General features: G+C 44.1%; 1 protein-coding gene across 4 annotated transcripts in view; it reads right to left on the bottom strand.

Moving 5' to 3' along the window:
- SGCE (sarcoglycan epsilon) overlaps nt 1-18,211 on the bottom strand; it is a 51,575-nt gene that overhangs the window by 17,938 nt on the left and 15,426 nt on the right. Inside the window, exons 1-5 of one of the 4 annotated variants that reach the window (XM_069959408.1) lie at nt 18,078-18,165; nt 16,028-16,091; nt 8,775-8,897; nt 7,499-7,656; nt 1,582-1,654 (exon numbers count right to left, since the gene is read on the bottom strand). In XM_069959408.1, the coding sequence (XP_069815509.1) occupies nt 1,582-1,654; nt 7,499-7,656; nt 8,775-8,897; nt 16,028-16,085 (412 nt within the window). In that variant the 5' untranslated portion in view covers nt 16,086-16,091; nt 18,078-18,165. Of the gene's footprint in view, nt 1-1,581; nt 1,655-7,498; nt 7,657-8,774; nt 8,898-16,027; nt 16,092-18,077; nt 18,198-18,211 lie in introns of those variants that run through there. The other 3 variants (XM_069959409.1, XM_069959407.1, XM_069959410.1) reach the window with 3 other exon arrangements.

Genomic DNA, 18,211 nt, shown 5'->3' with positions numbered 1-18,211 from the left:
ATCACATACATATGGAGAACTTAGATCACGCTCTCAAAAGAATTTATCTAGACAAAATTTTTTTCAAAAATGGTCCTCCGTAATTTTTTAAGAGGATCTGACCCAACAAATATTGAGAGGATCTCAACTAGTGCATTCTGCCACTCCCAATGTGGTTCTACGTGAAATACATTTCCGCTTTATACACAAGGCTATATATGCCTTTAATATTCCTTTTTCCAACTCCCACACTTCTCACATGAACAGTTGCCCGAAATGTTCACTTCCTAAAGCAGACTTGTTTCATTGTGCCTGGGCCTGCACGCGAGTCTGTGCGGCTCTATCTTCTGTCCACTTGGGGCCATGCCATACCACTTCTCCCTCTTAGTTATCTTTTTCATTTTATTGATATAGACTCTACTACTCCCTCTCCTAAATTACTTACTTCTAAAGGAATTCGTATAACTATTAGTTTCCCTGAAATGTTTATTAAGACCCTGGATACTGGATACTCTACCAGACATTTCTGAGGTAATCTCCGCTCTGATCTTTCATTGGGAACTTTTGGATGTATTGCGCACCAAAGAAAAATCAACAAAAACATTTATGTCCAAATGGACACAATTTCTAATTCATGATTTTACTATAGAAGAGAGAGACTCTGTCATTAATCAATTTAAGGACACTGATTGGTATTGCATGGCCGCCCAAAAGGGAACTCTGGGAGCACTCCAAATATCTTAAGCTTTTCCCTTTCTCTGTTACAGACAATTCTCTCCATTCTATTGGTAGCATATTTGAATATCTGACATCTATACCATGTTTTAAGGTGATATTATAAATTACTGTTTTTCTACTTATGTTTTTGGTAAGACTATGTTGTATTGTATATGATAATATGTCTTTTAAGGTTATTACAAAGGCTCATTGTATCTGTACGATATTGTAAACATACAATCCTTTGTTGCCTGTGAGCGACTTTCTTTTTCGAATATGTAATGAATTTTCAATATGTATGTTCAAATATTACATAAGCCACTAATAAAATATTGTTTAAAATAAAAAAAAAATAAAAAAATATTCAATATAAATCATCATTGTTTACTTGCAGTATAAGAATCCACCCGAGTTATCCATGCGTGTGCAATACATTCAATGTAAACACCGGTAGTGGGAAGGGGTTAATAACGTCCGTGGATGGAAACGGTCTAGTATGTGTGATTAGGCCGTTTCTGTGTGATATCCAGGATACGTTGGGTTGTTCCCGGCTATTTTAATATTCCTCCAAATTAATGTGATGGGAAATGTTTATTGAATACACAAACAGTTCTGGCTCGAACATCATTCCCATGGTCTCCGCTCTACAAATCCTCACCCTAATGTAACATAATATCGTCTTCTGTCTATTTACCTCACATCCATCTACAGATGCAAGAAAAAGTAAGTGAACCCCTTGAACTGATTCCTAATAAATTGTGGTCAAAAGCCACAAATATGAACAAACACAATGAAACTGAACTAGTAACTCACTAATATTGTACTGTTCATTGTAAACATCCACAGGGCAGGGAGAAAAGGTAAGTGGGTATAATGGCAACTAACCTTCCCCCGACATGATATTGATAATTAGGTTATGTCTCGCTGTCTCAAACGTTCGCCTGTTGTAGGCGGTTATCTATAAAGGAAAAAAATGTAAGATGAAGGAATATGTGATATTTACACGCAATAATAATAATAATAATAATAATAATAATAATAATAATAATAACATATGATAACATCACATTTGCACATTTGTCTTTAGACCTTATCACTTTTCTTCACATTTTGTTATGTCTCCATCCTTTGCTAAAATAATGGGGGAAAGTCTTCCCCCATGATCCTGCACTAAATACCCCATAATAAGAATATGAAAATGTTAAAATTTTTTATTAATTCTTAAAAGAGGAAAAATGTAAATTTTGCATGGACATAAGTACTCAGAGCCTTTACTATGGCACTTGAAATTTATCTTTTGGGGCCTCTCATTTTTTTTTTATGTATCTGAGATGTTTTTGCACCTTGATTGGAGTCACCGGTGTTGAATTCAGCTGATTGGATGAGAATAGGAAAGACTCCACCCCCTGTCTATATAAGGTGTCACAGCTATATCAGAGCAAACATCAAACCATGAAGAGGAAAGAGCTGCCTGTAGAGATCAGAGGCAGGACTGTGTGGAGGAGGAAAGAGCTGCCTGTAGAGCTCAGAGACAGGACTGTGAGGAGGAGGAAAGAGCTGCCTGTAGAGCTCAGAGACAGGACTGTGAGGAGGAGGAAAGAGCTGCCTGTAGAGCTCAGAGGCAGGAGTGTGTGGAGGAGGAAAGAGCTGCCTGTAGAGCTCAGAGACAGGACTGTGTGGAGGAGGAAAGAGCTGCCTGTAGAGCTCAGACAGGACTATGTGGAGGAGGAAAGAGCTGCCTGTAGAGCTCAGAGGCAGGAGTGTGTGGAGGAGGAAAGAGCTGCCTGTAGAGCTCAGAGACAGGACTGTATGTAGGAGGAAAGAGCTGCCTCCACAGTTCAGAGACAGCAGTGTGTGGAGGAGGAAAGAGCTGCCTGTAGAGCTCAGAGACAGCAGTGTGTGGAGGAGGAAAGAGCTTCCTGTAGAGCTCAGAGACAGGACTGTGTGGAGGAGGAAAGAGCTGCCTGTAGAGCTCAGAGACAGGACTGTATGGAGGAGGAAAGAGCTGCCTGTAGAGCTCAGAGACAGGACTGTGTGGAGGAGGAAAGAGCTGCCTGTAGAGCTCAGAGACAGGACTGTGTGGAGAGGGAAAGAGCTGCCTGTAGAGCTCAGAGACAGCACTGTGTGGAGGAGGAATGAGCTGCCTGTAGAGCTCAGGGACAGGAATGTGAGGAGGAGGACAGAGCTGCCTGTAGAGCTCAGAGACAGAACTGTGTGTAGGAGGAAAGAGCTGCCTGTAGAGCTCAGAGACAGGACTGTATGTAGGAGGAAAGAGCTGCCTCCACAGTTCAGAGACAGCAGTGTGTGGAGGAGGAAAGAGCTGCCTGTAGAGCTCAGAGACAGCAGTGTGTGGAGGAGGAAAGAGCTGCCTGTAGAGCTCAGAGACAGGACTGTGTGGAGGAGGAAAGAGCTGCCTGTAGAGCTCAGAGACTGCACTGTGTGGAGGAGGAAAGAGCTGCCTGTAGAGCTCAGAGACTGCACTGTGTGGAGGAGGAAAGAGCTGCCTGTAGAGCTCAGAGACAGCACTGTGTGGAGGAGGAAAGAGCTGCCTGTAGAGTTCAGAGACAGCACTGTGTGGAGGAGGAAAGAGCTGCCTGTAGAGCTCAGAGACAGGACTGTATGTAGGAGGAAAGAGCTGCCTCCACAGTTCAGAGACAGCAGTGTGTGGAGGAGGAAAGAGCTCCCTGTAGAGCTCAGAGACAGCAGTGTGTGGAGGAGGAAAGAGCTTCCTGTAGAGCTCAGAGACAGGACTGTGTGGAGGAGGAAAGAGCTGCCTGTAGAGCTCAGAGACAGGACTGTATGGAGGAGGAAAGAGCTGCCTGTAGAGCTCAGAGACTGCACTGTGTGGAGGAGGAAAGAGCTGCCTGTAGAGCTCAGAGACAGGACTGTGTGGAGGAGGAAAGAGCTGCCTGTAGAGCTCAGAGACAGGACTGTATGGAGGAGGAAAGAGCTGCCTGTAGAGCTCAGAGACAGGACTGTGTGGAGGAGGAAAGAGCTGCCTGTAGAGCTCAGAGACAGGACTGTGTGGAGAGGGAAAGAGCTGCCTGTAGAGCTCAGAGACAGCACTGTGTGGAGGAGGAATGAGCTGCCTGTAGAGCTCAGGGACAGGAATGTGAGGAGGAGGACAGAGCTGCCTGTAGAGCTCAGAGACAGCACTGTGTGGAGGAGGAATGAGCTGCCTGTAGAGCTCAGGGACAGGAATGTGAGGAGGAGGACAGAGCTGCCTGTAGAGCTCAGAGACAGGACTGTGTGGAGGAGGAAAGAGCTGCCTGTAGAGCTCAGAGACAGGACTGTGTGGAGGAGGAAAGAGCTGCCTGAAGATCTCAGAGACAGGACTGTGGGGATTTCTACCAAACTGTTGTCACTTTATCAACACGAGTATTGGGTGCAGACCTCCCCCATGCATGGTATATACGGTGTATATAATCTCTCTGTAAGACATACCAGCTGTATGCCAGTGATGGGTGATGCTGGTAATAACCCAGGGGAATACTTGGCGGTGGCTTTCATTGTTGTATAATTAGCCGACCAGGCTTCTCTGCCAATGGCTCCATGAAAGCAAAAATATCAGTAATTATAGTCTATAACAATATTCTGCCGATCCAAGGGAGAAACAAGCGGAATAATCAGCCTCTCCCGGCAACTCAACTAGGTCAAGATTTTAATTAGAATATTTTGTACTTCCACAGAAAACATTTATGAAACCGAAGAGACGGAAACCGAAGAGACCGCAACACACAGGATCCATAGTAATATCATATAGTCCATACTATCATAGTACTAACATGGTTAAATATGCCTGGTACTAATAGATGGTCACTAATACATGGATAACACCATCATGTGGGTACTAACAGGAGTGCTACTATGGAGAGTAATGGCTGACACTTATGTATGGTCACTAATACAGGAATTGCATCTTTATGTGGATACTAATAACAAACCTGCACTACTGGCTTTATGGTATTGTGTCTATGATTACTTTAAAGGCGAAGAATCTTACCTGCAGATTTGTCCTTATTGGGCAGGAGACGCTGAGGATGATGATATGTCTCTTACCTTCCTCCTCGGCGCCGTTACGGTGCAGTTAGTCGTTTCCTCCGCAGTCCAGTAAGACTGTTAGGAGCACTGCCGGCCCTATAGCACCGATCCAGCCCACCCCTGGACGGCCAGCTCCTTTGATTATAATCAGCCAATAAGTGCTATGGGGCGGGCAGTGCTCCTTTGGGGACGGGCAGTGCTCTTACGGGGGTGGGCAGTGCTCCTACGGGGGCAGGCAGTGCTCCTATGGGGACGGGCAGTGCTCCTATGGGGACTGGCAGTGCAATGGGGACGGGCAGTAATCCTATGGGGACGGGCAGTGCTCCTATGGGGGCGGGCAGTGCTCCTATTGGGGCGGGCAGTGCTCCTATGGGGGTGGGCAGTGCTCCTATGGGGGCGGGCAGTGCTCCTATGGGGATGGGCAGTGCTCCTATGGGGACTGGCAGTGCTCCTATGGGGACGGGCAGTGCTCCTACGGGGGCGGGCAGTGCTCCTACGGGGGTGGGCAGTGCTCCAATGGGGACGGGCAGTGCTCCTATTGGGGTGGGCAGTGCTCCTATGGGGACGGGCAGTGCTCCTATTGGGGTGGGCAGTGCTCCTATGGGGGCGGGCAGTGCTCCTATGGGGGCGGGCAGTGCTCCTATGGGGGCAGGCAGTGCTCCTATGGGGGCGGGCAGTGCTTCTATGGGGGCGGGCAGTGCTCCTATGGGGGTGGGCAGTGCTATGGGGGCGGGCAGTGCTCCTATGGGGGCGGGCAGTGCTTCTATGGGGGCGGGCAGTGCTCCTATGGGGGTGGGCAGTGCTCCTATGGGGGTGGGCAGTGCTATGGGGGCGGGCAGTGCTCCTATGGGGGCGGGCAGTGCTCCTATGGGTCTTACCAGACAGTAGAGTAAACTATTAACTGCACGGGAACGGCGCAAAGGATGAAGGTAGGGACATAGGGACAATATCAGCAGGTTAGATTTGTCTCAACTCCTGATAGTTCCCCTTTAATGGTATATTAATAATAATAATAATAATTATTATTATTATTACCAATGGGATGGGATTGAGATTTATAACTAAAGGTGCCTTCATACTGGCACTACTGCCCTGGTAGTCACAGAAAGAGTGGGAGAGTGTTTCACATTAGGAGAGGGAAAGGAATCACATTGACCCTTAAAGCCGTATTTACTTCAATTTAAAAATCTTCAATCTTCCAGTACTATCAGCTGCTGTATGTCCTGCAGGAAGTGGTGTATTCTCTCCAGTCTGACACAGTGCTCTCTGCTGCCACCTCTGTCCATGTCAGGAACTGTCCAGAGCAGGAGAGGTTTTCTATGGACATTTGCTGCTGCTCTGGACAGTTCTTGGCATGGACAAAGGTGGCAGCAGAGAGCACTGTGTCAGACTGGAGAGAATATACCACTTCCTGCAGGGCATACAGCATCTAATAAGTACTGGAAGGCTGGAGATTGTAAATTAGAAGTGGAGTACTAATCTGTATACCTTTCTGATTATTTTCTCCTCTGGAGTTCCCCTTTAATAGCAGATATTGTATAGTTATACGAGACACCAGTTACCCTCCCCCCCATAACCTAACTGTCTGTATGCCAGGCAATTTCATAGTTCCAACAGTAATTTCTGAGGGAAAGCAGCGTTCTGCAAAGCGATACCCGGCAACCTGAGAACAGAGTACGTAACGAAATATAGAGAAGTGGCGGCGGCTGATGTCTACGTGCTCCGCTGCGCTCCAGCTATACATTCACCCTCATTAATTCAATTCCATCTGAGCGATTAACATCAGTCGCTCAACATTCACATCTACAGGAGTCATTCAGCGAAGCAACGTGCGGCCGTTCTCCTCCTTACAAGTCATAGAGTAAGAGACGGCGCTCTTAGACAATGGCAAGAACAGAAGTGGCAGAGCGGAAAGAAAAATAATATGTTATTATAGGACATAATTCCTGGTTACCGAGCTGCACTTATAGACATAATACCATGAGAACCGGCAAACATCCGCACGAGACAAATGAGAAGGAAAAAATTTAAAGGAATTCTCCATGTTAGGAGGTTCTAATGTATAACTGAAAAACCTTGGGTATCCTTCCCTCATCATCACTTCGTACAGTATTTTCAAGCTCTTGGCTATGAATTTTAGTGCAGTCTATTATAGCTGTGGATGTGTATTCTTCTACTTAAAGGGATATTGTGCTCAAACATAACTTTTGATATGTTGCTGCCCATGGTGCGACTAACAATTCCTTCCATACTTGTAATTGTCTATTCAGTCTCCTTCCCCCAGTTCTCATCTGCTGCTTTCTGCTGAAGACACAAAAATCTGTGTGTGAGCTTTTCTCTCTGTCTCCCCCTCCTCCGACACCTCCCTTCTGAGACAGAAGAATTAAACAAGTCTCTGAAAGGCTTTATCTGCAACATTGTAGCTTCTTTGTAATGCCGGGAGAGTTATTCTGAGGTCAAGTGGCTGAAGAACTCACTGTGATTATCCCTCCCAGCATTACAAAGTCTCACGGCAAGTGTTCAATTATCCTTCAGCGACACCGCAGGAGAGATGCGGTATTACAGGTTTTCCCCAGACTTCAATAGGTTTTCCATGTATTGCACAGATGTCCTGGGTCCTCCAAGGTGAGAGGTTCCCTTTATGTACCTGTCACTTTAAAGAACTATAGACATGTCGGCGTCTGAGTATTGTATCACATTGTAAATTGAAGAATGATCTAATCACGGAAGGTTTGTATGACGTAAGTCATCGGCACTGTACCTCGATAATAGTCGGCTTTCCCACACTCTCAAATGTCGGAGATCCATATAACACCCCATCGCTGAACGGCGTCCTCTGAATATAACGCAGCCATCCAGGCCGGTCTGGATAACCCATTAGATTTGTATTAAATGTGATGGGATCATTGCTGAGTTCACCTAGATGGAGGGAGAGAGATACACAAGTGAATGGCGCTGAGCTCCGGCACTGAGTCAGCAGATGCTTCACTGGAGCCGTAGCTGCTGCTTTCTAGTATTTGTAAGAATATCAGTATTTGGACCCAATAATGATCAATAAGTTCAATGCAGGGGAGGGGGAGGGGAGGGCTGAGGCGTACATAAGAGGCTTTATTAAGTCTAGGGGGCTCCCATCCTAGACAGAAATGTGACCCACATATATCTATTATAGGAATACCCCTTTAACTACTGTTTAAAGGGGAACTTTGATATAAAAATACTTTTACATGAAAGTTATATAGATTTGTAATTTACTTTTATTTATAAATCTGCAGTCTTCCAGTACGTATCAGCTGCTGTATGTCCTGCAGAAAGTGGTGTATTCTTTTTAGTCTGACACAGTGCTCTCTGCTGCCACCTCTGTCCATGTCAGGAACTGTCCAGAGCAGCAGCAAATCCCCATAGAAAACCTCTGCTGCTCTGGACAGTTCCTGACATGGACAGAGGTGGCAGCAGAGAGCACTGTGTCAAGACTGGAAAGAATACACCACTTCCTGCAGGACACACAGCAGCTGATAAGTACTGGACGACTTGATATTTAATAAAAGTGAATTAGAAATCTCTGGCACTTTCTGGCACCAGCTGCTTTAAAAGAAAAAATTTTGGGGTTAAAATCCCCTTTAAAAAAAAAAAAAATTCACAATAAATCCTGCTCCAATCCTTAAATTCTGGATGCACCTACCATCAAACTCTACATTTCTGTTAACTGATTGACAGGGGCGTGACTACCGGAGGTTCCACCCCCAAGGATTTTAAGATAGTTTAGGAGTGACTCTGCAGTGCCCTCACAGGAGAAATGAAGTATTACATGATTCCTTCTGAAATCAGTGGGTTCTCCAGGTAATAAATGGACCTTCCAGGTTCTCCAGAGTGAGGGAGGTGAAGCCCGCACCCTCTTAATTTAGAATTCCTAAACAGGCAACCCCTTTAAAAATATTTTTCCATATATATATATATATATATATATATATATATATATATATACACACACACACCTTAGGTGTCCCCAGTAACACTTCCGACCAGTAAAGTTTCCATACCTGGTTTAGGATAAGGCGGGAACTCTCCCTTGTAGTACTCTCTCTCCAATACGTGAACAAACAGGACCCCAGAGGACGGATAGACGTTGCGATCGCCGTGCGCTCTGGACAGGATGGTGAATACTGGAAGCAGAAGATACAATGAGGTCAGATACACAATGTGACTGCAGGTTATTAGGGGACCATACTGGACGACACAATGGAGGAGGTTAATACGGCAACATGGTGGATGTTATTATACTGTTATTTAGAGGCAGACACTTTTTAGTAGTCTAGCTGGACGTTGTCTCTTTTTTTTTTTTTTTTAACTATTTTAGAACATTACCAGACGGACTCTCTAACTTTTTTGGAAGTTTAGAGAAGACAGTCCGGGTCCATCCATATTACCCACCGACACCCTCACCGATCAGATGTGTGAAAGAATCCTGGTGCTAAAACATCTTCAATGGTTTCCCCGGCCGCTATCCTCAAGGCATTGAGCATTGTCGTATTCAAGTGAACAGGATGAAGCTATTATGTTACTGGTCCATTGTAACTTGACAGAGCTGAATGGAAAGATTCAGCCAAACGCATAGATAATATACGGGGAGTGCAGGGATTGGCTGTCTAGTAGCAGTAGCGCCTCTCTACAGTACAGGGAGGTACTACATGTCAGGGTGAGCAGCTCCTTTGGAGATGAAGTCAAGTCGACTACATATTACTTTTTCTTATTTAAAGGACAACTCCAGTGATTTTATTTTTCTTTTAACTCAACTGCTGCCATAAAGTGTCAGAGATTTGTACTTTACGTCTATTAAAAAAAGTCTCCAGTCTTCCAGTACTTATCAGCTGCTGTATATCCTGCAGGAAGTGGTGTATTTTCTCCAGTCTGACACAGTGCTCTCTGCTGCCACCTCTGTCCATGTCAGGAACTGTCCAGAGTAGAAGCAAATCCCCATAGAAAACCTCTCCTGCTCTGGACAGTTCCTGACATGGACAGAGGTGGCAGCAGAGAGCACTGTGTCAGACTGGAGAGAATACACCACTTTCTGTAGGACATGCAGCAGCTGATAAGTATTGGAAGACTGAAGATTTAGAAATAGAAGTAAATTACAAATCTCTGTCACTTTCTGACACCAGTTTATTTAAAAAAAAAAAAACATATTTTTGCTAGAGTACCCCTTTCATGTTGATATTCTGGGGACTTTTAAACCCATTATTTTCTATAGCATTATGGTATGTATACCATAACATGGCGACAAAAAACATGTGGTTTTCATCTCCTCTTCAACTCAATGGGGAGTGGCCAAAAAAATATGGTTATAAATAAAAATATATATTTTTTAATAACCATATGTTTTTTTGTGTTGAAAAAGAAATAAATGGGAGCTGGAAATGAACCGCATGGAAAGCCACATGAAAATCCGCACCACTGCAGCACAGCAAGTTCTACGGTGATTTTAAAGGTGTTTTTGCCAGTGTAAATATGCCCCTATGGTCTGAGGAAACAATATTTACATTAATATTAATACGCATATATGTGCATCCTTGACTTTGAGTACGAGATGTTTATTTTGTGTATTTTACTTTCAGGTTTCCCATAGACAGTGCTTTATGTCTTATAACCATGACCTTCCTGGTATATCCATGTATATTCAGTGAATATCACACACTCCAGTTATAGCTGCTCATGGGAATCCATCTGATTCAGTTTCTTACAGCCTTTGATACGGAGGGATTCCACGGTGATATTTAAGGCCCTAAGTATGAGCACTGATATTGATGACTTGTATTATACTCCAGAGCTGCGCTCACTATTCTGCTGGTGGGGTCACTGAGCACATACATTACATTACTGATCCTGTATTATACCCCAGAGCTGCACTCACTATTCTGCTGGTGGGGTCACTGTGTACATACATTACATTACTGATCCTGTATTATACCCCAGAGCTGCACTCACTATTCTGCTGGTGAGGTCACTGTGTACATACATTACTGATCCTGAGTTGCATCCTGTATTATACCCCAGAGCTGCACTCACTATTCTGCTGGTGAGGTCACTGTTACTGGTTTCCTAACCCACACTGACTCTGAAGTAATATTCTACAACCTTTGTATAGCCACAGATGCTTGTGTGATATACAGGCCTCAGTAGCCAGCTGTTGATGTTAGTGGTCCCATATCTTGGAATGTTGTTTGTAGCATTTATAATGTAAGGAGTCATATAACGTTCCCATCTTCCACTATGAAGTTCTGTTCCACCATAACATGATATTTCTCACATGACCTTTATCTCACAGACGGAACACAAAGCTTCCATTGTTCTTTCTTTTTGCAGACAGTCCCATCGTAATTCAGCTCTTGTGCTTGTTTGTAACTGTTGAAGGTCACTGATACACAAGATCCGCCATCATGGCCTGTAACCTCCATTGTAAGGACACATAACCTGCATTTATAGGGTTAAAGTTGACCATCGGGTTGGATGTTTTACAAGCATCACATTGGATTTGCAAGAAAAAATATGGAGATATTAGAGGCGGCCATATGTATTTGCCACAATATTTTGTGAGGACCTGCCGACCGTCTAGTACATGATGGGGCCTCCCAACTCTGATGATGTTGGAAGAGAAGTAACGGAACTGTCCAGAGCAGCAGCAAATCCCCATAGAAAACCTCTCCTGCTCTGGACAGTTCCTGACATGGACAGAGGTGGCAGCAGAGAGCACTGTGTCATACTGGAGAGAATACACTACTTCCTGCAGGACATACAGCAGCTGATAAGTACTGGAAGACTGGCTATTTTTTAATAGTAGTAAATTACAGATCTGTATAACTTTCTGAAACCAGTTGGTTTCTGCCTCTATTGGAGCTCACAATCTAAACTATCAGGATATTTTTGTAGTATGGGAGTAAAGTACCCGGGAAAAAACCACATAAACACCAGAAGAACACATGACCTCCATGTTCACATTGACCTTTGTGAGATTTGCACCCAGATCCCCAGTGCAGCAGAGTGACAATACTAACCCCTGATCCAACATGCTGTATATTGTATATACAGATACATGCACTCACATATATATCCTTTCCAATCTTTGCCTTCTTTTCTGGTCAGAGACAACATGTGCCGGGGTAATTTAAACCAACATCGGGGGTAAGTAGACATTTGGTCAATCTGGGGGCGAGAGGTGTAAGTGACAGAGACCCCCATCATATACAGGTTACTTTCTGCATAGACTCTTGTAGATTAATAGGTATTATAATTTAGAGGATCGGGGGGTGGGGGGTGGGGGGTTGACATTGACTCGGAGTTATGAGGTGCGGCCCGGACTCACCGTCACTCTTCTCAGCAGGATTTATTCTGCTGATGTCACGAGGGGTCAGGCGTTTTACCATCCCGTAGATGGGGCGGCCATGTTTGCCTTCAGCACAGCATAGAAATAAAGCTTCACAGGACAAAACAGAACAGCGTAAGCGTCATAGGGGTTCACAAACTTTCCAGTAGCCACAAACTTTTTGTTAAAATGTTTTTGCCAATTGAAAAGTCCATTCATTTTAAAAGGTAGGAACCATTGGAACCCAATGTGATTAGTGGTCACCCTCCGCTTTATGTCACCTTAAAGGGGTTATCTGGCGCCCACATTCTTGATATGTTGCTGCCATATAAGAAATATTATATACTTACCACTCCCTGGTGTCCCGATGGTGTCCCCCACTGTCTGTAGCCACCATTACTTCTCAGACACAGTTGTCTCGGGAGTGACAGCCTGCTCAGCCAATCACTGACTGAGATAGGACAGCACCATGGCCAATGATTGGCTGAGCAGGCTGTCATTACCAAGACAAGTGGCTACAGAAAGCGGAGCACACAGATAACCCCCTTAAAGGGAGTCTATAATATAAAACAGAAGGGGCAGGCCATTAAAGGGAACTACCAACTTTTTTTTTTCAAATCAATGTACTTCTGTTTAAAAATCTCGAGTCTTCCAGTACTTATCAGCTTCTGTATGCCCTGTAGGAAGTGGTGTATTCTTTCCAGTCTGACACAGCGCTCTCTGCTGCCACCTCTGTCCATGTCAGGAACTGTGCAGAGCAGTAGCAAATCCCCATAGAAAACCTCTCCTGCTCTGGACAGTTCCTGACATGGACAGAGGTGGCAGCAGAGAGCACTGTGTCAGACTGGAGAGAATACACCACTTCCTGCAGAACATACAGCAGCTTATAAACACTGGAAGACTGGAGATTTTATATATATATATATATATATATATATATATATATATATATATATATATATATTTGTAATTTATTTATATATATATATATATATAAAATCTGTATAACTTTCCGACACCAGTTGATTTGAACTTAAAGTTACTGAGGTGTCTTTGGGGAGTTGGGGCTTCGCCCCGGTTGGTCCCATCTATTTTGTTACAATATAGAGAACCTGTGCAACACTTCTCTCTAGAGTAACCACAGTGGGGTAGAAGAGGCCCAATGGTCATAGGAAGGATATGGTGGCAGAAACAAACCCCAAGCCTATACTGGGGGCCCAAGTCCAGCACCATGAGGAGGGTAGAAGAGCCCAGGACTAAGGCGGGGAGCGCGGCTGTGAGGGTTTACTGTGTATACAGGGACATGACCAAGTCAGGAGAGACGGACAACGCTGCCAAACATTCCTGTTACGGGTGCAGCCAGTATTACTATGACTTTTATACCGCAATAAGGAAGATGTGAGGCTAAAGCTGGTGGATATTTGTGTAACACGCTAACTTCGCGAGGAGTAAAAGTCCACAAAGACCTCAACAGAAGTGACACGTGTCTGTACAGTGGTGAGAAAATATAGGAGGCGGCTGCCATTCTCCCTTATACACACATTCACACAGACACACACACATTTACACACATGTGCACACTCACACACACACATACACACTCACGTATAAACACATATAAACTCACGTATACACACACACAGACACACATATACACACACTCACACACATGTGCACACACACACACACATACACACTCACGTATACACACATAAACACACACGTATGCACAGACACACTCACACATACGCTAATACAACAACATATACAGTATACATAACGGTCAATCCACATAATATAACACCTCTGTGCCAATGTATAGAAAGTGTCGGTTCATAATAACCACTTATATTACGGAGCTCATTAGGAAATGATATACACCTCCAATAAAAGCCCCCATTGGCACCATGATATATACCATTAATACCACCATAACAGGACTCAATAATAACTGTAATAACACTGTGTAATGACAAATATAACCAGTAACTACATAAAACCACCATAAAGTGACTAATACCAGACCACATCTGCTGGAATTGTTCCAAGCATCTACTACTCCTTTAGTAAAGTAATATTTTGTGACATTGCTTCAGGTACCTGATCTGGGGTTGGAAATAAGGGAGCTTGAGTCTGCATTAATTTAAGGGTCTGGGGTCAGAAATACTTCAGGATCTGGTTTGGAATCTGAAATACTTCAGGGTCTGGTCTGGGGTCGGAAATACGCAAGGGTCTGGTCTGGGGTCGGAAATACGCAAGGGTCTGGTCTGGGGTCGGAAATACGCAAGGGTCTGGCCTGGGGTCGGGAATACGTCAGGGTCTGGGGTCGGGAATACGTCAGGGTCTGGTCTGGGGTCGGGAATACGTCAGGGTCTGGTCTCGCATCTGAAATATGTTGGTATCTGGTCTGGGGTCTTAAATACTTCAGGAAGTTGGTTGACCTCAGGGAGATCAACCAAAACACCGCAGAGACACCATCACATGTCTCAACGTCAGTGTATTCTAGAGCATTGCCCCCTGGGAAATCAAATATGCAAGAGAACACTGCAGAGACACCATCACATGAACTAGCCAGACCTTCCTCCGGGAAGGAACAACCAGGCCAAGGAATGTCTCCAATCAAGGAAACCACCTGAGCAAGGTATCCATCCACAGACAGCTGTTTCGGGGTATTTGCCCCTCATCAGTGTGGATTAGGTTTCTGGCTAGTGGGAGCAATGCCTAGTAAGTGCATGCAAAAAGACACTGGTTGACCTCAGGGAGATCCACCAAAATACCACAGAGACACCATCACATGCCTCGACGTCAGTGTATTCTAGAGCATTGCCCCTTGGGAAATCAAATATACTTATTAGGCACTGCTCTCACAAGCCAGAAACCTACTCTACACTGATGAGGGGCAAATACCCTGAAACAGCTGTCTGTGGATGGATACCTTGCTCAGGTGGTTTCCTTGATTGGAGACATTCCTTGGCCTGGTTGTTCCTTCCTGGAGGAAGGTCTGGCTAGTTCACTAACGTCGAGACATGTGATGGTGTCTCTGCAGTGTTCTTTTGCATATTAAATATTTCAGGATCTGGTCTGAGTCTGAAATACGTTGGGATCTGGTCTGGTGTCTGAAATACTTGGGATCTGGCCTGGGGTCTAAAATACAGACTTTATACAAAGAACTATCCCTTTAAGTCCTTGTAAGCAGTGATATAACATCAGGTCGGGGCTGGCGCTGCCTTATATGGCCCCAGTGTTAGATGCTGATGGGCCCGGCCGCGCTCTTCTAAATAAAGTACAATAACACACAAAGCTTCGGGAGCCGAGGAACCTTCTGCTTCTTTTCTTTCTTAGGATTGTTTTGCCCTCGGTTTTGCCTTTCACTACTTCTCTATTCCTCCTTTGGACGGACAGTCCTTACTTCTCACCCACTTAAAGATATAAAAAAGCTATAAAAAGTCCCATATACTACTGTTTAGTTTCGGTGCCAGGCAGGGGTACAGCTACTGTTTCGGTACCCCCCCCATCCCCCTTGTGACATGTGACCTGGGGGGTTATGTGGTCATGCTAGGCTTTTATTGGGCCGCACAGAGAGGGGCACTATATAATGGGGGTGCTTGGCTTAGTGATATATAAGTAGGGGCCATCTGCTCCGATGCTTTCTAGACCAGCGGTGAATCACAGACCGGAAGTCTCTGCTATGGAACATGTCCGTATAGTATATCAATTTCCTATTCATTTGCTAACTATACCCATGGCGGCTGTATACACAGGCCCCTGTGCTCCATCCCAAATCTTTATATGCTACACCAGTTCTTAGACTCCTACAAACCCATGGACTCTTCATGTGCCGCCATATGGGGTCTCTGTGTCTCATCATGTGATGAATATTGCACAACGGTTCATTTAGTTCAATGGGCAGCGTATTCTGGAGCTCTACCAGGCTACCTGAGGAGAGGAGGATGCACTCCCAGGATGCACTGGCCATGTTCAACCGTTCAACCATACGCTACTGCAACAACATAAAAAAACACATAAACTTACAAGTGTCACCTTCAGGGGCCGGCTGCAAGATATGTGGTTATATTTGGGGGCCAAGCATATATGGCTACTAGAGATGAGCGAACCTGGAGCATGCTGGAGTCGATCCGAACCCAGAACTTTCAGTATTTGATTAGCGGTGGCTGCTGAGCTTGGATAAAGCCCTAAGGCTATGTGGAAATCATGGATATAGTCATTGGCTGTGTCCATGTTTTCCAGACAACCTTAGAGCTTTATCCAACTTCAGCAGCCACAGCTAATCAAATGCTGAATCGGATCGACTCGAACCCGAACCCGGTTCGCTCATCTCTAATGGCTACCATATAAATTGTGGACAACTCTTATAAAAAATAGAAATAAGATAGATGATCAATCGATCAATCGATAGATAGATAGATAGATAGATAGATAGATAGGAGAGAGAGAGAGATAGATAGATAGGAGATAGATAGATAGATAGATAGATAGATAGATAGATAGGAGATAGATAGATAGATAGATAGATAGATAGATAGATAGGAGATAGGAGATAGATAGGAGATAGATAGATAGATAGATAGATAGATAGATAGATAGATAGATAGATAGATAGACAGATAGATAATAGATAGATAGATAGATAGATAGATAGATAGGAGATAGATAGGAGATAGATAGAAGATAGATAGATAGGAGATAGATAGATAGATAGATAGATAGATAGATAGATAGATAGATAGATAGGAGATAGATAGATAGATAGATAGATAGATAGATAGATAGGAGATAGATAGATAGGTAGATAATAGATAGGAGATAGATAGATAGATAGATAGATAGATAGATAGATAGATAGATAGGAGATAGATATATAGATAGATAGATAGATAGATAGATAGATAGATAGATAGGAGATAGATAGATAGATAGATAGATAGGAGATAGATATATAGATAGATAGATAGGAGATAGATGATAGATAGATAGATAGATAGATAGATAGATAGATAGATAGATAGATAGGAGATAGATAGATAGATAGGTAGATAGGAGATAGATAGATAGATAGATAGATAGATAGATAGATAGATAGGAGATAGATAGATAGGAGATAGATAGATAGATAGATAGATAGGAGATAGATAGATAGATAGATAGATAGATAGATAGATAGATAGATAGATAGATAGGAGATAGATAGATAGATAGATAGATAGATAGATAGATAGATAGGAGATAGATAGATAGATAGATAGATAGGAGATAGATAGATAGATGTAATGTATTTATATTTTTGCTAATTTATCACAGTTACTTGTGCAGTCAGAATGGGAATAGCAGCAGTAATAGTAACATTGGCTCCATATTGCAGATACATCGAAGAGGTTCCTCTTTCTCTACAATCCCTATATATTATCAGGGTCCCCTTACAATAAGCTGGTCACAAAGTGTTCCCCCTGCTGGGACCTCCAGCCATCGCCTCTAACCAGATGTTTAGTTTCCCTGCAGCGCCACCACAGATGAAGTGAAGCATTACACAGCGTTCATTCACATAAATTACCTATGGGCCTGATGCAGAACAGGACAAGACCTCCAGAGCAGGAGACTCTCTATGTAACTACTGACAACCCCCCCCCCCCCCCTTATTGAACGTTAGCATTGTCTATCAGATGAAGCCAGCCATGGTGCATGTGTGCTAGTAGACGGATACACAGCACAGTATTATGCAGATGGAGCTGAAACGCGTCTGTCACTGATCATTTTCTGCTAATTCAGGATGCAGCGACAGCTCAGCTACAAATACAGCTCAGCTACGTCATGCAATCTCCCATCTATCCCTGGAGACGTGTGGATAATCCTGGCAGCAGCTGGACAGATGTGGCACACTGCATCCAGCTCTCCCATGGTTTCCATACTGCCAGCAGTGAGAGGCGGCTGTGTGCAGGGCATGCAGCAGATATGTATAGTACACACCGACCTGTCAGCAGGAGGGGACTACATCTCCCAGCAATCCGCTTCATCCCCAGCACCGGCTGCATCTTCTTCCCTCTCCCTGATTGTGTTTGTGGAAGGCGAGAGCAGCAGCAGCCTCTCCTCCTCTTCCTCTCCCTC

Source organism: Dendropsophus ebraccatus, chromosome 2 (genome assembly GCF_027789765.1).
Source record: "Dendropsophus ebraccatus isolate aDenEbr1 chromosome 2, aDenEbr1.pat, whole genome shotgun sequence".
NCBI lineage: Eukaryota > Metazoa > Chordata > Amphibia > Anura > Hylidae > Dendropsophus > Dendropsophus ebraccatus.
Note: the sequence above shows the minus strand (reverse complement) of the source record. Positions and strands in the feature narration are given on the sequence as shown.